The sequence below is a fragment of the Petaurus breviceps genome, unplaced genomic scaffold (genome assembly GCF_028583685.1).
Source record: "Petaurus breviceps papuanus isolate PSGF00001 unplaced genomic scaffold, PetGlider_PUasm1.0 76, whole genome shotgun sequence".
Classification (NCBI taxonomy): Eukaryota; Metazoa; Chordata; class Mammalia; order Diprotodontia; family Petauridae; genus Petaurus; species Petaurus breviceps.
In genome coordinates this window covers 28,880,632-28,904,596 of record NW_027186473.1, presented here as the reverse complement: position 1 = coordinate 28,904,596, position 23,965 = coordinate 28,880,632, and the positions used below count along the sequence as shown (strand labels likewise).

At 37.8% G+C, this 23,965-nt stretch overlaps 1 protein-coding gene across 7 annotated transcripts in view; it reads left to right on the top strand.

The window, feature by feature from the left end:
* The first annotated feature begins 975 nt into the window (after nt 1–975).
* SCLT1 (sodium channel and clathrin linker 1) overlaps nt 976–23,965 on the top strand; it is a 286,904-nt gene continuing 263,914 nt past the window's right edge. For 4 of the 7 annotated variants that reach the window (XM_069105364.1, XM_069105361.1, XM_069105367.1 and 1 more), the window contains exon 1: nt 977–1,455. Coding sequence is in view for 4 of the 7 variants with exons in the window: in XM_069105361.1 (XP_068961462.1) it covers nt 1,422–1,455 (34 nt within the window). In the remaining 3 variants the exon portion in view is untranslated. Of the gene's footprint in view, nt 1,456–23,965 lie in introns of all 7 variants that reach the window. The other 3 variants (XM_069105365.1, XM_069105363.1, XM_069105360.1) reach the window with 3 other exon arrangements.

Sequence of the window (23,965 nt, the reverse complement as noted above, 5' to 3'; positions counted from 1 at the left end):
AATCAGGTCCTCATCACCTCACTCCTGAACTCCTGCAAAAAGCCTTCTTTCTGGCTTCAAGTTTCTCCATTCCAACTCACCCGGCACCCAGCTTAAAAGGGCAGTCGGATCATGTGACACCCCTCCCCGAGTCCCCTTGCCCTCCTTTCGCCCAATTCAACGACTTCCAATGGCTCCCTCCTTAATTTCAGGGTTTGAATACACCACAAATACGCCACTTTCAGACGGTTCGTTTTCAGTGTTCGTCCCTCAAGCTTATAACTTTCTCTCCTCTCACCTCTACCTCCTGGATTCCCAGACCCAAGGCCCACCTTTTGCAGCAGGCCTTTTCCAGTCCCCAACTGTTAGTGTTTTTCCTCTTTCAGGTTACTTTCCATTTAAATTACCTGAGTATATAATAATATAAGATTCATTGCATATAAAGGCGCCTTATGGCAGGGGCAGTGACTTTTTCCTCTCTTCATATTCCCAGCACTTAGCACAGTGCCTGGCACAAAATGAGCTTAATAAATGCTTGTTTATTGTGAAGAAATGACAATTGTTTTGGAGGCAGGGTTCCAAAGAAATTATATGACACCTTCCCCAACTCCTTTGTAGAGATGGGAGATCCAGTACTATGGGATACATTTTTAGATTTTTTTCAATTTATTGATCGGTTGTGCAGACTTTTTTTTTTTTCATTTAAAAATAATCTTCCTAATACAGGATGGATGTTTGGAAGAGGGGGTAAGATCCGAGGGGAAATTAAAGCGGTATAAATGAATCATATCAATAAAAAGGTATCTTAAAAGTACATTAATGCGGCAGCCTTGCATTCCAAGGAAGGTAGTCTTCCCACCTGCGGAACCCCCAGACGCGCCCTCCCTCCCTCCCTCTCTCTCGCACTTCTATTGGTTAAGGTCCAATGAGAGTCTCGCTTTCTGCCCCGCCCCCTTCCCCAGCCTGCCAGATGCAGGGGAGGAGAGCGGCCTCGCAGGGGCGTCACGCCGGCGGTGCCGTGATGACGCAAATGCGGCGTCGCCGTCTCCAAGGAGCGGAGCCCGTCGCCGGTTTTGAAGTGGCGCGGGGTAGACGGGCGGGGGTTGTGGCTACGGCCTTACCCTTCTCTGCTGGGGGCCTATCGGTACCCCTCACCTTCAGTCTGTCCGGAGCTTTGAACTCGGGCCTTGTCCCTGCGCCCGCCTAGGTTAGCCCTGCCCAGCTTTATCGGGAGGTACGTGCAGGCCTGGCCGGGCAGGAGCCGACGCTCGTGGAATGAGAGGGAGGCCGAGGCCGTGGCTTGGTCCTCTCGAGCCTCGCCGCTGTGTCATCTCGCTCGCTCTCGCTCTCTCGTTTTCTTTTTTTTCCTTTTTTTAATGGGCAGTCTCAAGTTGCGTTGTCATTGGAAGGGGGGAGAAAGAGGCAGCTAAAACTGCACCGAAATGGCCACAGAGCTCGACTTTCTGAGAGACCAAAGTAAGCCACCGGGTTCGGGGTTCGGGTGTCCAGGGGTGTGGCGTCTACGGTGTCCAGCGCGGAGCAGGGTCTGGCTTGGGCAATGTTTGTCCGGTTTCAGAGGGCATCATGGATTGTCAGTCCAAGGGACATTAGGTGCCCTCCTTGTACAGAGAAGAAAACGGGAGGCCCAGAGAAAGAGCAGTGACTTGCTTTAGGGTCGCACAACTAATAAATAGCCGCGTGGATTGGGACTGGGTCCATATCCAGTGCCCTTTCTTCTGTATGCAGTACTATGGTGCTGTATATTCTGATTCCTGCATTTAGGTTCATTTTTTTTTTTTAATCAACTGGAAGGAACTTAGGACATGGATTTAGAACTAGAAGCTATCCTAGTGATGATCTAGTCCATTTTCCCTTTTTTACAGAAGAAGAAACTGAGGGCTAGGGAGGAGCAGTGATTTACATCCAGTGAATAACAGAATTGGTACCTCAGTTCTCTGCCTCCAAGTCCAGTACACTTTCCACTTCACTAGAGGGCAGTGTGGCTTAGCGAGGAGAACACTGGTCTTGGAAGCAAGCCCTGGTTTCAAATCCAGCCACTGACATTAGCTAGGTCTGTGACCATGGACAAATCAATTTGCCTTTCATCTGTGAAGCAGGGATAGTAATTCTGGTAATTTCCACCTCGATGGGATGTTGTGATTGATACTCAAGTGAATAAATGTATGCATGCAACTGTGCTAAGTGCTAGGGAAACAGATAAAAATTTTGACTTTTGACTTCAGGGAACTTACTCTCTATTGCAGTAAAATCATATTTATACACACAATTTGGGGGAATAGAAGATATCTAGTAATGGGGGGATCAGAAGAGACTTTGCAAGGAAGGCACTGGACTGGGGCAGTGCTTTTTCAGGAAGCTAGGGATTCTAGGTGGAAGAGAGGCCTTGGCGAAACATTTTCCAAACTCCAAATTGCTACATAAATGTTAGTTATTTATTACACCATGTTGTGTTACACTTAGATTTTTAAAGAAGCAACTGGAAGAACCATAGACTATTGATTTAGAGCTAGAAGATTTTAGTGATTATTATATCCTACTCCATTTATAGAAAAAGAAACTGAGACCCAGAAAGAAGAAATGACTTAATACTTTCTTTCACGGATATAGTTTTGAAAGATGACAGAACTCAGAGTGGTGATTTATTTAAACTCATGTTTTAATCCATATACTATGTTCCATTTATTACTGAATTGCCAGTTAACAATTATTGTCAGTGCCTGCTGAATTGCATGACATTGACTTAGTAGAAAACTTTTCATTTATGTATTGAAAAATGTTTAATGCATTATGATTAGTGAATATTAGATTTCAAGACAACATATGGCATCCTCCTAGACATTTAAACATCTTTATGCTTTTCTGAGGACCTTTGCTATTTTGAGTAAGAGTAAAGAGTATGAGTAAAGAATTTTTGAGGCAGCCATTACTACCTGGTTGCAGTAGGGAATAATTAGTGGACAGCTCTATATGTTTATTCAGTAGCTATTTAGTGAGTACCAGTTAAGTTCTAGTACCATTCTAAAGTACTAGAAATGGTCTGTACTATACAAAAAGCATGTCTTGTTTATAGTTTATTTGGGGAGACAAGATTCAAATGAGCATTATATAATTAACTACTAGATGCATGGCACAGATCATAACTGCCTTTGGAGGTTAGCTGATCAAGAAATCACTGTGGTTTGATGAGGAAAAGGTTGCAAGAGGAGATAGGTTGGACTTTGAAGGGTATTGAATTGGACCTTGAAGGATAAGTAGTCTTTAAAAGTTATTCTTGGGATGATATGAGCAAAGGATTGGATATTATATTGTGAGCTTGTGTAAAAATGAATAGACTTATTGTCTGGTATAGAAAAAAAATGTGTTGAAAGTAGGAAATAAGTTTGGAAAAGTAGGCTTTATGGAAAGCCCTGAGTTTAAAACTAGGGATTTTATCTTACAAGTAACAAACAAGATGCTCTTGAAAGTTTTTAAACAGGGGAGTTGAAAGTACCATAAAGGATGGCTTGGGGTAAATATGATCCTTAGATTGTTTGATAAGGTGAGAAGCAAAACAAGTCATTCCAGGTAGTCATCGGGCATTTATGAAGCACCTACTTTGTGCCAGGCACAGTGCTAAGTACTAGGGATACAAGAAAGGCAAAACCAATCCCTGTCCTCAAGGAGCTCACAATCTAATGAGGGGGAGTAATCTCAGAGGGCCGCACTAGCATTAGTGGGGGCGGGGGGGGGGGGCAGTAGGGGTGGAGAAAGCCTTCTTGCAGAAGGTTGGAATGTAGCCAAGACTTGAAGGAAACCAGGGAAGCCAGGAAGGAAAACCTTCTAGGCATGAGAGATAGTCAGTCAAAATGTGTGGGAGATGGAGTATCTTGTAAGAGGTACAGTAAGGAGGCCAGTAATATTGGATCATAGAATACATAGAAGAAAGTAAAGTGGAAGAAGACTCAAGGTAGGAAGGGACCAGGCTATGATGAGCTTTAAAATATAGAAAGATTATAAACTTGATCCTGGAGATAACAGGAAGCCACTGAAGTTTATTGGATAGGGGAATGATGTGGGCAGAATGTGTTTTATGATGATATTTGAGTGGAGGGATGGACTGGAGGGGAGCAAGACTTGAGGCAGAGAGACCAACCAGAAGTAGCATTTATCAGGAGAAATCTTGCTGAATTTGGAGTCAGAGGACCTGGCATTCAAATTCTGGATCTGCTACTGTCTGCCAGCGTGACCTTGGGCATCACTTCATCTTACTAGAAACTTAGTTTCCTCATCCATAAAGTGTAGGGACTAGATGACCTAAATCTATGATTTTATGATCATATGATCCTCTCTTGAATTAGGATAGTTTCAGCAGAAAATCAGAGAAATATTAAAAAGACATTTTGAAGGGTTATAGGCAGATATTCTTCAGAATTAACTATTGAAAGTGTGGCCCCTGTTGAGTAGTATAGGATTTGTGTAATAGGAAGCAGGAGAAATAATGGGATTTTGATTTTGAGATGAGTAAAAATATTTATCTTTCTACCTATCTATTTATCTTTACATAGCTATTTCAGGGTACTTGGGAGAGGAAAAAAATACTCTCTGACATGCCCAGACTTTTTCTTTTGAACTGACAACTAATTTTTTTGTACAATACTCAGATGTTTGAAATAGCATTTGTTTTTATTCTCATTCTTTTAAAAAGCTGTTTAATAGCATTCTTTTTGTGGTGGGCATTTGAACTAGACTTTTAAAGATGTGTAGAAATTTAGCAGTTAAGAAGGAAAGGGAGGGAATTACAACCCTGAGGAATAGTGTAAGCAAAATATAGGAGGCAGGAGGACACATGGCATATTGGGAGAAAAAAAAATACATTTTGTTAGAGTTTTTTATGATATAAAGCTAGAGTGGTAGATAGATGCCAAATTGTTGATTGCTGGTCAGGAGAGTTTGAATTTTACTTCACTCATCAAGGACTTATTATTAAATGCTTTCACTGTGCAAGGTAACGTGCCCAGGTTTTGGAGGTACAGTGACAAAAATGAGGTAGTCCCTTCCCTTGCGGGCTTTGATTCTATTAAGTGTAGGTACAGATAATATGAACAAAGATAACATAAATAGAGTCAAAGTAAATTCAAAGTAATTTTTTGTTGCTGTGGGGGAGGTCCCAAGTTAGTGGACAAGATACGGGTGCAAAACTTAAATGCCAGGTCTCTTTTTTTTATTTTGTTGAATGGACCCAGTATATTAGATATCATGATTTTTTTATTTGACTTTATTCCCAGTCGGATTTAGAAGTTCATCTTGATGTCACTCATAAGGTACTATCTTTTTACCTGAGAAGGCATACCTATAGATGTGACCAAATCTCTAAACACACATGGGAGTCATCTTACGGATATTTTTAAAGAGAATGGCAAGAGGTCATCTCTGTGCCAAGACAATGGCCAGGGAATAACTAGGTGGGTTAGGGAAGAAGCTAGTGCTTTTGGTGAGCTGCTTACAAGTATTTTGACTAGAGTAGAGGACATAGAAGTGGCTGACCATATTTCCCCAAATGAAATTTAACACATGGGTGATAAATGGGAACCAATATTACTTTTATTTCCAACATCTCCTTGTGCTGCACTGAATGAATAAAGAAGAGACACCCAGAACTATTTGGATACATTGTAGAGGAACTGGCCTTTTTCAAGTGGTTTCCCTTATTCAGATGAATATGTTCAGGAAAGCCAGGATATCTCTATAAGAAAGTGATCAACACTTCTAATTTCTTTTTCTTATCTACTAATAGTGTGTGTAGTATATGGTCCTGGGACTGTATGATGATCGTAGAAACCAAGGAGTAAATTAGATGTAAAAGAAAAAGAGAAAGTTTGTTTTGAGTGATATTGCACATATATTCTTCCACTTTTCAAGGTTGAAAAAATACTCATTGTAACTGTGAATTACTTGATTTGATTATATAAATGGACATTGCTTGACTGTATTTTATGTCAAAAATAAATGTTTTATTGTATTTTTATTGATTTGTTTTTTATATCACCTTAATTTCTATATATATTTCTTTTCTCACTACTCTATACCTCCTGGCACTCAGGTTTAAAAAAAACAGAAAAAAGCAGTTCAGCAAAACTAACCAATATGGCAGGTATATGACGGTATATTCAATATTCCTCATTCATAGTAAGAGATGCATTTTCTCAGCTCTTCTCCAGAATCAAGTTTGGTTATTTTACTGATACTGTAGCTTTTAATTTGTATTTCAAAAATAGATGTCTTAAATATGTACACAACATATTTGGTGATTACAAAAGACATTTGACTTCATTAAAGCAAAATGTAGTTTAAAGTTTTTTAACAAGGAATATCTTTTGCATAAAAGACTATATAAGATATCTTAATACATTTGTTTCCAGAGTTAACAGTTAAGTGACTTTCTGATTTATTTATGTTAAATGAGCTATAAAATAATGAGACACATCTGACCAAGGCATTTCTCACTGTCATGGATAATTTTCCTATGCTGAGTCTCAATGGAAGACAGTTTATATGTAGGTGATGAGGTCCTTCAGATGCTCCTGTTTGTTGATGACACTGAAGCCTCAGATTATTATAGGATATTCTTAATGAAATCTGTACTAACTCAAAGATAGGCATAACAATATACATAGGAAGAATCATAGATAAACTATATCTCTTATCTCTATTGTAGAATCCAGTGTGTTGGACAGTCCATTGAGTTGGTATCTTGGTTCGTACATCCAGGACAGTCTCTGTAGTGAACAGACACCGATGCTTGGAGGAAAACAGAAAGAAGAGTAGCCTGAATTACATTTGAGTTAAAGCGCAGTACTTTGAATCCTAAATTGGTCTAAAATTAGATCTAAAGATCTAAAAATTTAAATCCTAAAAACTTCCTAATACATGACCTACCTATTTTAATACCCCTTTTTTCCTCAATGATGCTCAGTGATAGTAAATTCTAAAATACCCAGATCACTGCAGAATCAGAGCTGTGGGTAACCCAGAGGATAATGGGGAGACTCAGAGGGCAAGTAAGCTGTAGCTTGTATCCAACTCTGAATGACCTGTGCCTGAGAAGTAGCTTAAAGAATATTACCAGAATGTGTATCATGAGAAAAATAAGGCAAATCTTTTAAAGAGGTAATAATTAAGTCTCTTACTTGTACTCACCAACTGTAAAAAGACCTATGGAAAATCTTCTAGCATGTTTTCTCTGGGTAATTTATAGGAGAATATGGGCTAAAATTACACAGGTTGAAAAGAGATGAATGAGTTGTGTTCTGCACCAGTGGAGGGAAAATGCACATCAAAGACTCAGATGCACTGAAATAGAAGCAGTAGAATAGAAAATAGCAGCAAGGAGAGGTAATGGAGGATGGAAAAAAGTATGTTCTGTAAGAAAATAATATCTGGAATGCTAAAGTTCAAAATGATCTAAGTTGGGCTTTGAATCCCCTAAGCAACAAAAGGACTGTATGAAGACGATCAAACAGGGAGTAAGGTACTTGGTAGATATGAAGATTATGAAAGACAGAAGGTAGAACTAAGCACATGAAGATTATGAAAGACAGAAGGTAGAACTAAACAACTGGTGATTTGCTTCTTTTTTCTTCAGCCTAGGAAACAATAGACAACAATTACTAGAAAGGAATTACAATTTAAGATATGTAAGGAGTTAGCAAGAGGAGCACTTGAGTTCTTGTCACCTTGCTCAGATGAAAATCATTGCAGAGTGCTGTATAAATTGGAAATGTGATTGAGGGTCCACAAGTGTTACTTTGAATTATTTCAGAGAAGAGAATAGGTACCACAGAGCTAAAAAAAAGGCAGATGTCACCCTAATTTTCAAAGAAGAAAAAAGGATTGAGTCTGCATATTGTAGGAAAACTTTGATTAATTTGCAAAACTCTAGAAAATAGTATTCAAACTGTGGTTATTGACTCCTAGAAAGGGCAGAAATGATCACAAATAGCCAGCCTGTTTTCAAGAATAGGTCATTACAGATTGACTTTTGTAAATAGTGTCCTTAGACCAAGAGAAGGCCATAGATATAATTTACATAGATTTCGACAGAATGTTTTACAGTCTCATGCTCCTGTTTTGGACAATCTTAGATATGTTAGGTAATAGTACAGTTACACTGATTTGAAACTAGGTCACAAAATCACAGAACAACAGAATTTTAGAATTTCAACAGCTAATTTAATCCATACATACAAATCAAGTGCTACTATAACTTGGTAAGTGGTTATTTAATCTCTGCTTGAAGTTCTCCAAGGAGAAGAAATCTACCACCTCACAAGAAACCCCCTTCCACTTTTGGTCTTCCAGTTTGGTTAGTGAGTTCTCTGGGCATTATTATTCTCTTTAGACAAATTTCTAATTGTTATAAAGTTGGATTGTCCCACCCTAACATCAGCCCTAAATTTGTCTTGGAAATCTCTGCACATTCTACCCTCTAGGACTTTAATGCCTCCTCTACATGATAACCTTCAGCTTCTTGACAGCTGTCATGTCTCATTGCCTTTTCTCTATGAAAAACACACCCATCTTGTATAACATTATGTGATTTAAAGCCTGTCACCATATTCTTCCCTTTTGTATGTTTTGCAGCCAATCATTGTCCTTGATCTGAACTAAACAACTTAATCAAAACTGAATATAATATGTCAGATGAAGTCTGATGAAGACAGAGTATAGTGGAATTATCATCTTGATATTCCTGGAAGATATGCCTTTCTTAGAGAGCCCATGATCACATTTGCTTTTTGGATTGCCATATCACATTGCTGACTCATTTTGACCTTGTCCACTAAAACCTCTAGATCTTTTTAGGAATAATTACTGTATAACAATGCTTCCTGTACTTAGGAAGTTGATCTTTCACAATTTTTTTTGGATCTTGACTCTATCATCAAATGTTAGCTATCACTCTTAGCTTGTGTCATCTGCAGTTTTAATGATTGTGGCCATCTACACCTTTGTCCAGATTATTGATATTTATATAGTACTTTAAGATTTGCAGAGTGCTTTAGAAATATATGATTTTCCCTTCTCATAACAACACACCCTTGAAAGTAGATAGATGCTATTATTGTCCCTATTTTTTACAAATGAGAAAACTGAGCCTGACAGCAGTCAAGTGGTTTGCACAGATAGGGTTTTAGGCTGCATTAGAACTCTCATCCTCCTGTATCTAAATTCAGTGCTCTTTCTACTATACCACTTTAAGCAGGTTTTTAAAAAAATGTTTTTATAGATATCTTTTGCTTTTTACATCATCATAGTTTCCCCAGGATCTCTCCTCCCACCATTCACAGAAAGCCATGCCATATTGCAAATAGTATTATTAAAAGACAAATTGAAAAAAAGGGGGAAAGTCAGAATTATTGCTCAGAAAAAGTCAGAAAATTTGTGCAATGTGCACCATTATGGGCCTCCCACATCTGCAACGGGATAAGGATATCTTCTCATGTCTCTTTTTTTGAGTTATATTTGTTCTTTTTAAATTTTTTTTAAATTTTGAGTTCTAAATTATTTCTCTCCCTCTAGACTCTCCCCTACCCATTGAGAAGGTGAGCAATATAATACCCATTATACATGTGAATTCATGAAAAACATTTCCATATTAGGCATGTTGCAAAAGAAAAAGAAAAATAAAGTGAAAAGCAATATGCTTCAGTCTGCACTCAGTTCATCAACTGTCTCTCTAGAGGTGGACAGCATTTTTTACGAGTCCTTTGGAATAGATTTAGATCATTATGTTGATCCTGTTAGCTAATAAGTCTTTCACAGTTCTTTATCCTTATAGTATTGCTATTCCTGTGTGCAATGTTCTGGTTCTACTAATTTCACTTTACATCTGTTTAAGTCTTTCCCAGTTTTCCGAAACCATCACCCCCATTATTTCTTATAGAATGGTAGTATTCCATCATAATCATATACCACAACTTATTCAGCCATTCCCCAATTGTTGGACATCCCTTTGAGTTCCACTTCTTTGCCATCATAAAAAGAGGTACTATAAATATTTGTTTTTTTTAAAGCAGTTGGGGTTAAATAACTTGCTCAAGGTTACATGGCCAGTTATTTCTGGGTGTGGTGCTAAGTATCTGAGCCTGGATTCGATCCCAGGTTATCCCAACTCTGGGACTGGTACTCTTACTCACTGCGCCACCTGGCCTCCCCTAAGCAATTGGGGTTAAGTAACGTGCTCAAGGTTACATGGCCAGGTATTTCTGGGTGGGTGCTAAGTGTCTGAGCCCAGATTCGATCCCAGGTCTGACTCTGGGGCCAGTGCTCTTATTCACTGTGCTACCTGGCCGCCCCTACTATAAATATATTTGTACCTATAGGTCCTTTTTCTTTGATCTCTTGGATACAGACCTAGTGTTATTGCTAGGTCAAAGTGTTTGCAGAGCCTTTGGGCATAGTTCCAAATTGTTTTCCAGAATGATTGGATCAATAAAAGAGATTAGGTATATCATATATGGTAGTAAGTGACCAAAATAATCTAATGTTTAATAAACTCAAAGATCCAAGCTTTGGGGGCAAGAATTACTGGAAACAAAATTGCAGTGCACTACACCAACAGTGCCTTAATGTTCATATTTTTCCACATCTGTTCCTGCATTTATAATTTTTTTCCTGTCGTATGCTGAACTGATAGATGTGAGGTGGTATCTCAAAGTTCTTTTAATTTGCATTTATCTAATCAGTAGTGATTTAGAGAGTTTTTTCATGTGACTTGATAGCTTTGATATTTTCTTCTGAAAGAAGAAATATACTTTAACCATTTATGTTCTTTAGTTTTATCCTTTATATCCTTTGATCATTTGTCAACTGGGGAAAGGTTTTTATTTATATAATTGTGCCCAATTCCCTGTATATTTGAGAAATAAGGCCTTTATAAGAGAAATTTGCTATTAAAATTTTCCCCCAGTTTATGACTTTTCTTCTAATTTTAGTTACATTGAGTTTTTTTGTGCAAAAACTTTAAAAAATTTCATATAATCAAAATTTCCCATTTTACCTCCTAACATTTCTTTTTCTCTTGTTTGGTTATAAACTCTTTTCTCATCCATATATCTAACAAAACTTATAACAACGCTGGAAAGAAGATAGATACTATTATTATCCCCATTTTTACAAATGAGGAAACTGAGGCTAACAACAGTCAAGTGAGTTGTACATAGTGTTTGAGGCTGCATTAGAACTCAGATCCTCCTGAATCTAAATTCAGTGCTCTTTCCATTATACCACTTTTATCAGGTTTTTATTCCATTTACTGTAAAACATTTTGTTGAAATCTATGTAAATTATATTATATTTATCAGGTTTCATTCCATTATATTTGTTCATACTCCCTTAATTTGCTTGTTATATTACCCTTTAGGTAAAAATCATGAACCAGTTTTGACCTTATCTTACTATACAGTGTGAAATGTTGGTTTTTGTTTAGTTTCTACCAGACTGCTTTCCAGTTTTCCCCGTAATTATTTTTTCTAAATAGTTCTTGTCCCCAAAGCATGGATCTTTGAGTTTATTAAACATTATATTAGTATGGTCGTTTACTACTGCATATTATGTACCTAATCTCCTCCACTGATCCACCACTCCTTTCTTAGCCAGTACCAGATTGTTTATTTTTTAGTTTGCAACATATACTTTAATAAGATTTTGAGTTCCAAATTTTTCTCTCTATGTCCCTACCTACTCCCCTCCCCAAAACAGCAAGCAGTCTGATACCAGTTAAACATGCACAATTACATTAATAATATTTACACATTAGTTATATTGTGAAAGAAGAATCAGAACAAAAGGGAAAAACCATGAGAAAGAAAAAACAAAAAATAGTATGCTTCCATCTGCATTGACTCCATGGTTCTTTCTCTGGATATGGATAGCATTTTCCAGCATAAGTCTTTTGGAATTGCCTTGGATCATTGTATTGATGAGAAGAGCTGAATCTGTCATAGTTTATTTTAAGTCTGTCATATCACACAATATTGCTGTCACTATGTACAAAGTTCTGGTTCCGCTCATTTCACTCAGCATCAGTTTGTGTAAGTCCAGCTTTTTCTGAAATCTGTCTGCTCATCATTTCTTATGGAACAATAGTATTCCATTACATTAATATACCATAGCTTGTTCAGCTGTTCCCCAATTGATGAGTGTCCCCTCAATTTCCAATTCTTGGTCACCACAGAAAGAGCTGCTATAAATATTTTTGTACATCTGGGTTCTTTTCCCTTTTTTATGATCTCTTTGGGATGCAGACTTAGTAGTGGTATTGCTGGATCAAAGGGTATGCAGTGTTTTATAGCCCCCTTAGGGCATAGTTGCAAATCTCTCTCCAGAATGGTTGAATCAGTTTGAAAGTCCACCAACAATGCTTTGGTATTCCAGTTTTCCCATATCTCCAGTATTTATCATTTTCATATTTTATCCTGTTAATATGATAGATGCAATGTGGTACCTCAGAGTTGTTTTAATTTGCATTTCTCCAATCAATAGTGATTTAGAGCATTTTTTCATATGACTATAGATAGCTTGAATTTCTTCACCCAAAAACTGCCTGTTTATAACCATTGACCATTTATTAATTGGGGGAATGACTTGTATTCTTATAAAGTTAACTCAGTTCTCTGTATGTTTGAACAACGAGACCTTTATCAGAGATATTGGCTGTAAAAATTGTTTCCCAGCTTTCTGCTTCCTTTCTAATCTTGGTTGCATTGGCCTTGTTTGTGCAAAAACTTTTTAATGTAATCAAATTATCCATTTTGCATTTCATAATGTTCTTTAGCTCATTTGGTCAGAAATAATTCCCTTCTCCATATATCTGACAGATAAACTATTCCTTACTCCCCTGATTTGCTTATAGTATCACCCTTTATGTCTAAATTGTGTACCCATTTGGACTTTATTTTGGTATATGGTGTCAGACATTGGTTTATGTCCAGTTTTGACCGTACTAGTTTTCCCAGCGGTTTTTGTCAAATAGTTCTTTTCCCAGCAGCTGGGGTCTTTGGGTTTATCAAACAGTAGATTTCTATAATCATTGACTCTGTGTCTTATGTACCTAACCTATTTCACTGATCTACCCCTCTATTTCTTAGTCAATACCAGGTAGTTTTGACAATTACTGCTTTATAATACGGTTTAAGATCTGATATGACTGCACCACCTTCCCTAGCATTTCTTTTCATTAATTCTTTTGATATTCTGGACCTTTTGTTCCTCTAGGTGAATTTTGTTACTGTTTTTTTCCAGCTGTATAAGATAATTTTTTGGTAATATGATTGCTATGGCACTGAATAAGTAAATTAATTTAGGTAGAATTATCATTTTTATTATATTAACTCAACCTACTATTAGCAATTGATATTTTTCTGATTGTTTAGATCTGACTTTATTTGTGTGAAAAATATATTGTAATTGTGTTCATATAGTTCCTGAATTTCTCTTGGCAGGTAGACTCCTAAATATTTTATATTGCCCACAAGTATTTTAAATGGAATTTCTCTGTCTCTTGCTGTTGAGCTTTGTTGGTTATATATAGAATTGCTAATGATTTATGTAGCTTTATTTTATATCCTGAAACTTTGCTAAAGTTGTTAATTATTTCAAGTCTTTTTTAAGTTGATTCTCTAGGATTCTCTAAGTATACCATCCTATCATCTGCAAAGAGTCATAGTTTGGTTTCCTTATTATTGCCTATTCTAATTCCTTCAACTTCTTTTTCCTCTCATATTGCTAAAGCTAACATTTCTTTCCTTTTTTTTTTTTTTTTTTGCTTTTTGGAGGGCATTTGGGGTTAAATGACTTGCCCAAGGTCAAATGGTTAGTTTTTGTGTTGTGTCTGTGATCGGATTTGAACTCAGGTCCTCCTGACTCCAGGGCCAGCACTCTATTCACTGTGCCACCTAGATGCCCCTAAAGCTAACATTTCTAGTACAATATTGAATAGTAGTGGTGATAATGGGCATCCTTGTTTCACCTCTGACCTTATTGTGAAAGCTTCTAGCTTATCTCTATTACATATAATGCTTACTGATGGTTTTTAGATAGATATTATTTATTGTTTTAAGGAAAATTCCATTGATTCGTATGCTCTATAGTGTTTTTAAATAGGAATGTGTGCTGTATTTTGTCAAAAGCTTTTTCTGCATCTGTTGAAATAACCATGTGATTTCTGTTAGTTTTGTTTTTGATATGATCAATTATGCAGATAGTTTTCCTAATATTGAACCTGCCCTACATTCCTGGTATAAATCTCCCCTGATCATAGTGTGTTATCCTGGTGATAAATTGCTGTATTCTCTTTGCTAATATTTTATTTAAAATTTTTGCATCAATACTTATTAGGGAAATTGGTCTATGATTTTCTTTGTTTACATTCTTCTGTTTTGACACCATATTTGTGTTGTAAAAAGAACTTGGTAGGACTCCATGTTTTTCCAAATAGTTTATATAGTATTGAAATTAATTGTTCTTTAAATGCTTAGTAGAATTTACTTGTAAATCCCTCTGCCCCTGGAGATTTTTTCATAGAGAATTAATTGATGGCTTGTTCAATTTCTTTTTCTAAAATGAGGTTATTTAAGTATTCTATTTCCTCTTCTGTTAATCTGGATAATTTATATTTTTGTAAATCATCCATTTCACTTAGATCATCAGGTTTATTGGCATACAGTTGGGTAAAATAGCCCCTAATTATTGCTTTAGCTTCCTCTTCACTGGTGGTGAATTCACCCTTTTCATTTTTTATAGTGGCAATTTGTTTTTTTCTCTTTATTTTTTTTGTCAAATTAATCAAAGGTTTATCTATTTTATTGTGTTTTTCCCTAAAACCAGCTCTTAGTTTTATTAGCTCAGTAGTTTTCTTACTTTCAATTTTCTTAATTTCCTTTAATTTTCAGAATTCTAAGTTGATATTTAATTGGGGGGTTTTAATTTGTTCCTTTTTGGCTTTTTTAGTTGCATGTCTAATTCATTAATTTCCTCTTTCTCTTATTTTATTCATGTAAGCATTTAGAGATATAAACTTTCCCCTAAGTACTGCTTTGGCAGTATCACACAAATTTTTGTATATTATCTCATTATTGTCATTCTCTTATTTTCCTGGGATGCTGGTGGCTGTGCTGGGGTGGCCTGGCCTAGGTGCACCTCTTGTGCCCTGGGTTCTGGGGCTGGCAGTGCTGCTGTGTTGAGGTTGGTGACCTCATAGCTGGCCTGCTATGCCACTGGGCTGCTGAGTCAGGAGCACAGGGCCTCAGTTGCTGATCTGTGCTGTGGCTAGGAGCCTCCACAGGCTGGGGCAGTCTCTGGGCTCCGCTCCCCTTTTGCTCAAGGGAAACAGAACTTGCCTGAAGTCCTTCTAAGTTCTTTTGGGCTGGAAAACTGTTTTACTCTCTCTTTTGGATTCTGTTACTTTAGAATTTTTTTAGAGGCTTAATTTAAGATTGTTTCTGAGGGAAAGCAGGGAAAGCTCAGGCAACTTCCTGGCTTCTCTCCGTCATTTTGGCTCACCTCTACCAGATTGTTTTGAGGATTTCCCCTTTGTAATATAGTTTGAAATTTGGAACTACTAGGCTACCTTCCTCTACCCTCTGTCCCCCTTTTTTCATTGATTCCCTTTATATTTTTGACTTTTTGTTCTTCCAGCTGAATTTTGTTACTATTTTTTCTAGCTCTATAAAAATTTTTTTTTTGTAGTTTGGTATGGCACTGGATAAATAAAGTAGAATTATTTTTATTATATTGGTTCTGCATACCCATGAGCAATTGATTTCTCCAATTAATTGAGGTCTGTCTTTATTTCTATGAAAAGCATTTTGTAATTGTGTTCATATAGTTCCTCGGTTTGTCTTGGCAGGTGGATTCCCAAGTATTTTATATTGTCTGCAGTTATTTTAAATGAAATTTCTACCTTTCCTACGGAGTTGTATTGGTAGTATATAGAAATGCTGATCATTTATGTGAGTTTATTTTATGCCATGAAACTTTGCTAAAGTTGTTAATTGTTTCAAATGATTTTTTCAGTTGATTCTCTGAGGTTCTCAAAGTATACCATTTGCAAAGAGTAATAGTTTTGTTTCCTTGTTGATTATTTTTATTCCTCCAATTTCATTCTCTTATTGCTATAGATAGTATTTCTAGTGCAGTATTGAATAATAGTGGCGATAATAGAAATCCTTGCTTCACTCCTTATCTTATTGGGAATTTACATTTATACTCATTACAGATAATACTTGCTCTTCATTTTACATAGATACTGCACATCCTTTTAAGAAGGTCTCCATTTATTCCTTTGTTCTCTAGTGTTGTGTGTTTTTTAAATAAGAATGGGTGTTGTATTTTATCAAAAGCCTTTTCTGCATCTGAGATAATCATGTTTCCATTTTTGTTATTGATAGGACCAATTTTCCTTATAGATTTTCTACTACTGAACCAGCTTTGCATTCATGTTATAAATCCCACACATCATAGTATATGTTCTTTGTTATATATTGCTATAATCTCCTTGCCAGCACTTTACTTAAAAATTTTTTTTTTGCACCTCTATTCATTCAGGAAATTGTTCTATAAGTTTTCTTTCTCTGTTTTTGCTCTCCCTGGTTGTGATAGTAATGGCAATTAAAGATTCCCCTGTATTGGCTTGGTTTTCAAATTGATTGTGTTAAAACCCAGAGTTTGTTAATCCCACCTGTGGGATGGGCTTGTTGATGTGAAAAGAAAGTCCTGAACTGGGAGGAGCTGGTGATGTAGATTTGGAGAGACACTAGAAAGAGGCGGAAGATCTTTTTGGAAGCAGCACCTCCTGGAGAGAGAGAGAGACTAAGAGAATTGCTGGTGGCCGCTTTGAATTGCCCTGGACTTTTGAGACCTGCCCCCTGAGCTGCCAAGGACTGAGGAGACATGGCTGTTTTGCTGGTACTTTGTCTGTCTGTTTTGATGTTGTTTTGCCAGATTTGTCCACTGGTGAAAGACAGTCCTTTTGTTGAAGAAGTCCTGGAACCTGGCTGTTCGCTAAGAAGCCCTGAGACTGTCCTGCAGACAGAGAGTGAATACTGTCCACTGGTGAGGGACAGTGCTGTTGTTGCAGGGGTCTGGAGACTGTCCTGCAGACAGAATGAATACTGTCCACTGGTGAAGGACAGTGCTGTTGTTGCAGGGGTCTGGGAGCCTTTCTGTTGGTTCAGAAGCCCTGAAGAAGGATTTTCTTGTTGTATGTTTACAGAAATCCTGGGAGAGGGCTTTGCTAATGTGTTCAGGGGTTCTAGGACCGTTCTACAGACAGAGGATAAATTCATGAAGGGATTGGCAATGTATCTTATGGCCTTGCTAAGCCTTGTCTCCCCAGGAACTAAGATTGTTGAGAACTTGCCTCCTGTCAAAATGAAGAAAAGACCTCCATTTGGGTATTAAGTGCTGTGTTTAAACTTGATGTAACTCTGGGGTAGATTCAATTGTGATCCAGGGGTGGGGAACTTTTGACCTTATGTTTGGAAACTAATCTCCATTTGAGAAGAGGGGTTTTGTGGTGGACTTAATTAAGGTATAGCCTAGGGGTGGAGAAGTATTTAGAACAGGGACTTTGTAATTGATTGAATGATTGGAAGGTCCTGGGGTGGGGTAGTCCTTGGAGATTATTTAATCACACTTAGTAAATGCTGTATTTTGAATGATGTCATGTTTTGATCTTCTCTGTTCTTGGTTTGTCACTGAATAAAATAGAGAGCACCTATGCTGGTATTTTGAACCTGGGAAGTTGCCTTTCCTTGGCATTACATTACACTGGTTTAGGTATCAAAATTTTATTTGCATCATAAAATGAATTGGGTAGGATTTCTTTACCTATTTTTTTAAATAGCTTATATTGTTCCTTAAATGTGTGATAGAATTCACTTTTAAATCTATCTGGTCTTGGAGATGTTTTCATAAAGAGATATCATTGATGATTTGTTTCATTTCTTTTTCTGAGCGTTAAGTATTCTGTTTCATCTGTTAATCTGGACAGTTTTAATTTTTTTAAATATTCATCCATTTCAATTAGATTGTCAGTTTTTCTGGCATAAAATTGGGCAAAATAATTCCTAGTAATTGCTTTAATTTCAACTTCATTGCTGATGCATTCACCCTTTTCATTTCTGATGCTGGTACTTTGGTTTTCCTCTTCCAGTTGCCTGCACAGGGGTCCCCTGTAATTTCTTTCTTTCTTTTTTTTTTTTTTTTAGAATTGTAGTTTTCTTTTTTTTTCTTTTTTTTTTAATGCTTTATTAACTTCTGATTTATATCATTCGTTTCCGCCAGATTTTGAGTTACAAATTTTCTCCCCGTTTTTCCCCCACCCATCCCCCCAAAACAGCAGTCCCACAGGATATCCCCACCTCCAATCTACTCTCTCCCATATTTTCTCCCATACCCGTTTCAACTTTTCCAGTGGATCTCTATGCCTCAGTGCCTGTATATCTTTTTTTTTCTTAATAACATGTAAGATGGTATTAATAATAGTATATATATATATACACACACACACACACACATATATGTATATATATATACATATATTTGAATATTTGATTTTAAAACTTTCAATTCCAGATTCATTCCCTTCCCCCCCTGCCACCCACCCCCACTGGGGAGACAAGCAGTTCAGTATAGGTTGTACATGTGTGGCTAATGCAAAACAATAACATAGTAGATGTATTGTAAAAGACTGACTATATTTCCCTCCCTCCTATCCCACCTCCCACTTGTTCTATTCTCTACTTTGATCCCGTCCCTTTTCAAAAGTGGGTGCTTCCCACTTCCCTCCCCCCCAGCCTGCCCTCCCTTCCATCATCACCCCTCACATCCCCTTCCCCCCCTATTCTCCTGGAGGGTGAGATCCCCTATTTAGTGTGTATTTCTCTCCCTCCTCAAGCTAGATTCAATAGGAATAAGGTTGACCCATTCTCTTTTGCCTTCCTATTCTTCCCCTCCATTGTAACCATTTCCCCTTGCCTCTTCTGTATGAGATAGTTGCCCCACTCTGTCTCTCCCCATCTCCTCTCATTATATTCCTCTCACCTCTTAATTTCACCTTTTAAGTATCATCCCTTCCTGTTAAATTGGTCCCGTGCCCTCTATCTATGTATACTGTAAACGTACATACACACATTCACATATGTATTCATATGCCCGCATACCCTCATATAAAGACATATATATTTCTAATCCCTTCAACTACTGAGAAAAGTTTCATAAGTTACAATTATTGTTTTTCCATGTAGGAATGTTAATAGTTCAACTTTGGCCAGGTGGCTCAGCAAGCAAGAGCACCGGCCCCAGTGCCAGGACGACCCGGATCAAATCCAGGCCCAGACACTCAGCACCACACCCAGAAACAACAACTGGCCGTGCAACCCCAAGCAAGCCACTCAACCCTGATTGCTTTAAAAAAAAATAGTTCAACTTTGATAAGTTCCTTATGATTTCTTTTCCCTGTTTACCTTCTCATGCTTCTCTTGCTTCTTGTATCTGAATGTCAAATTTTCTATTCAACTCTGGTTTTCTCAGCAAGAATGCTTGAAAGTCCTGTATTCCACTGAATGACCATATTTTCCCCTGAAACATGATACTCAGTTTTGCTGGGTAGATGACTCTTGGTTTTAATCCCAGCTCCGGAATATCACATTCCAGGCCCTTCGATCCCTCAGTGTAGAAGCTGCCAGATCCTGGGTTATCCTGATTGTGTTTCCACAATGTTCAAATTGTTTCTTCCTGGCTGCTTGTAATATTCTCTCCTTAATCTGGGAATTCTGGAACCTGGCTATAATATTCCTAGGAGTTTTCTTTTTGGGATCTTTTTTCAGGAGGTGATCGGTGGATTCTTTCAACCTCTATTTTGCCCTCTGGTTCTAAAACATCAGGGCAGTTTTCTTTGAGAACTTCCTGGAGGATGCTTTCCAGGCTCTTACTTTGGTCATGGCTCTCAGGCAATCCAATAATTTTTAAATTATCTCTCCTGGATCTATTTTCCAGGTCAGTGGCTTTTCCCATGAGATATTTCACATTGCCTTCTATTCTTTCATTTGTTTGGATCTGTTTAACAGCATCTTGATTTCTCATAAAGTCATTAGCTTCCATTTGCTCCAATCTAATTCTGAAGCAATGATTCTCCTCAGTGAGCTTTTGAGATTCTTTTTCCATCTGGCAAATTCGACTTTTTAAGGCATTCTTCTCCTCATTGCCTTTTTGAGCCTCCTTTGCCATTTGAGTCAGTCTGTTTTTTAAGGTATTATTTTCTTCAGTCAGGCTGTTGACTCTCATTTCATAATTTTCTTGCATTGTTCTCATTTCTCTTCCCAATTTTTCCTCCACTTCTCTTATCTGCTTCTTAAGGTCCTCTATGGCCTGTAACCAGCTTGTATTTTCCTTTGAAGCTTTTGGTGCAGGAGTTCTGACTTCACTGATTTCCTCCTGTTCCATGCCTTGCTCCTTCTTATCCCCAAAATAGGAGTGTAATGTTGGAATCTTCTGTCTGCTTTGCTTCCTTTGCCTGCTCATTTTGCCCCTCAGTTCGTTGACCCCTGGGGTTTTTGCCACAGTAGGACTCTGCCACCAGACAGGGGAGTTTTCTTCCCAAATGCTGGGGTTTTCTCAGCTGCCAGAGGTATTAGATGGGTGCCCTCTCTGAGGTCTCCACATGCTCTGGCAAGCTGGACACACACCCCAGGACCTCCACCCTAGACTGCAATCCAGATCCAAGCAGGTTAAAGCAAGAGCGATTACCCCTCAGACTGGTGCTTGGTCCCCCTACACTCTGCAGGCCAGGAACTGAAGCCGCCACGTGGTGCTGGCAGGCTGTGCTGGCGTCTCAGCGGTTTCTCGCCCTGGGGGTAAAAGCCATGCACTCCCACTTCCTGGGTCCCAAAGTCCAGACTGCACTGGCCTCTCACCTTGTCCTTCGCATCAATGTATTAATACATCTGGAAACGGCCACAGCTGCTGCTGATGTGGAGTCCCTCTGGCTGGTGGCTGGTCAGGCCCGCCCTGGGGCTAAAGCCTTGGCGTGGTGCTGGGCTCGGCTCCCAGAGCATTGCGCTGTCCGATTCCTGCCGGCCTGCAGGGCTGTTCTCAATGGGAGGTTAGCTTCTCTGTCATTTTGTGGGTTCTGCAGTTCCAAAGTTTGTTTAGAGTCCCCTTTTTACATGGATTGGGGAGGGTGGAAGCCGGAGCCGCGGGAAGGTCGTGCTTCTACTCCCCTGTACTTTCTTTCTTACCAGTTGTCTAATCCACTTGCCTCCTCTGTGTGATGCACCCATAACTTGTGGTGCTGCCGTGTTGTGCTCCAGGCCAGCCCCAACCCCAGTGATACAGACCTCTCTTTCTGACCTCCTAAGTTGTCTTAGGATGGAAAAATACCTCACCTTGACCTTTTGTTGGCTATGCTCCTCCTAAATTTGATTTGACACATTATTTTAAAATTGTTTGGAGGGAAACATTCGGAGAATTTTATTGGAATGCTCTGCTTCTTGACTTCAGAACCAGAGAATAAGATTCTAAACAGAATGTCCCCTTATTTGTTTTTTCCCTCTTTTGAAGGAGAAAATTATTGTCAAGGCAAGTCTCAGGAAGTTAGTAGCTGCTTTTAGCAGAGAGAAAGTGCCAGTAGATGTCTGCATAATTAAAGTCCTTTGTCACTATTATGCCCCTATACCAGGTTTGTGATCCTTTTCTTACACTTGGCATCCCTTTTTTTCTTATGTTCTGGTGATCTATAGTATACTTAACTTAAAAAAAATTTTTTTTCCCCTTCATTTCAAATATTTTCCATCAGGTTTCTTTGCTTTCGTTGCTTAGTATACCTTCTTAATCCACAATGCTACTTTCACATTGTTTTTCTTTTGAATAAAGTGTACTCATTTCCTTATGGATTTATCCTACCAAATTTCTGCGATAGCTATGCAGTCAAATTTGCCTCCTATCTTTAGGATCTCTAGTTCATCGTGGTTGTTGCTTGACTTTTGAAATTTGTGTTTAAACATTTGTAGTCATGGGTTTTACTGCTAGGTTCTTTCTTAGGTTTTTACTCCTGTGAACTTCTTATTGTCTCATCTGCTAGTCTTTCCTCATTGTAGCCATTCTTCATGGTTTCTAGTTTGGGATATATAATTAGTTTACTTCCTTCTCCCTTCTTTTTAGTTTTAATTAATTTTGATTAAATTTGTAAGATACCTGACAATTGCATTCTTTTTTTTTTTTTTTTTGCTTTTTGGAGGGCAGTTGGGGTTAAGTGATTTGCTGGAGGACACAGGGCTAGTTTTTGTGTTGTGTCTGAGGTCAGATTTGAATTCAGGTCTTCCTGACTTCAGAATTTGAACTCAGGTCCTCCTGACTCCAGGGCTGGTACTCTGTGCCACCTAACCTTCCCGTCAAATGCATTGTTAGTTGCCTTTGTTAGACATACTTAATCCACAGCAAGGAGTCTTCCATCCTTGTTTTTAAGTTGTAGCTCAGAAGTTCAAATTTTACTTTTAGATACCACTTAATTTTTAAAATTTTTTTAAAAATTTTTTTGCTTTTTTTTTTTTTTTTTTGGAGAGGGGAAGGTAGGGCAATTGGGGCAAAGTGACTTTCCCAAGGTCACACTGCTAGTTTTAAGTGTCTGAGGTCGAATTTGAACTCAGGTTCAAATCCAGTTTTCTGACTCCTGGGCCAGTGCTCTATTCACTGTACCACCTAGCGGCCCTTAGATACTACTTCCTTAAACAGCTGTTTACTTCCTAAAGAAAACACAGTCTATAGACCTGTGGTTTTTAGGGATGTTTTTGCAAAAGATGTTCTCACCATTGACAATACTTTTCATTTTCCTTCCAGCATTTTATTTCCACATGAATCTCAGAGGTTCTTTGGTAAAATTTTTATCTTGGATACCTGGACTGGTACTATGACATACCTATTTGCAATTCTTATCAGGTTGAAATATTGCTACTTCAGCACTGCTAAATAGAGAATCACCAACTATTATGGCTCGTTTTCTTCTAACCTTTAGTGGATAACTTATCATCTGATAGCTTCGGAGGTTCTACCATATTATTCTGTAGAGGACAAGAAACTTTTCTTTTCAGAATGCCTGACTTTCTCCTCTTCAGAAAAATCCTCATGTTTATGTACATGATACTAACTAAGCACTTAATAAATGTTTAACTTGATTTAAGTTATAACTAGCTATTATTTTCCTTTACTTTCCCTTCAGTGTAACATGCTTGAATTCTCTAGCATTCTCAGAAAGGTCAAGTCTTTTTTTTCAACTAAGATCCCCTTTTTTCCTTTTGAAGCCATACTTTCGTTTCTTTGTCCCTAACAACTTCATTGTCCCTAAAAACTTTGAGTGTGGAGAAACGTTTTTGTTGTCTTTTCACCTTCCCCTTGGGGAGAGAGATTGGATTGTAAACTTGGTACAAAGATAACAATAGTTGAATGGCTGGAAACTCACAAAGTAATTATTAATGGTTCAGTTTTTAGAGGGAGATTTCTTGTGGAGAACTACAGGGATCTGCCCCTGCCCTTGGCTCTTTAAAATTTTTATTAGTTCTTTAGATAAAATCATAGAGAGCATACATTTTAATTTGTAAATGATAAAAGATAGAGAGCTAACAAGTGGAATGTCAGAATTGGCATTCAAAAAGATCTTGACAGGCTAGAACACAATGTTGAGCTGAATTTAAGAATATTAAATTCCATTGTAATAAACATAAAATCTTACACTTTGGTTCAGGAAATCACGTTTGTTCAAGATAGGGGGACATGGTTAGTCACTTATTCCTGTGGAAAAACATCTTGGGAATCTCACTTGACACGTAGTATGTCCGCAGTTTGATATAGAAGCAAAGGAATTTGCCATTTAAGAATTTAAGTGCAATTTAAGGAGAATGAAGAGAAGTACAGCATTGCTAATTCATTTGAC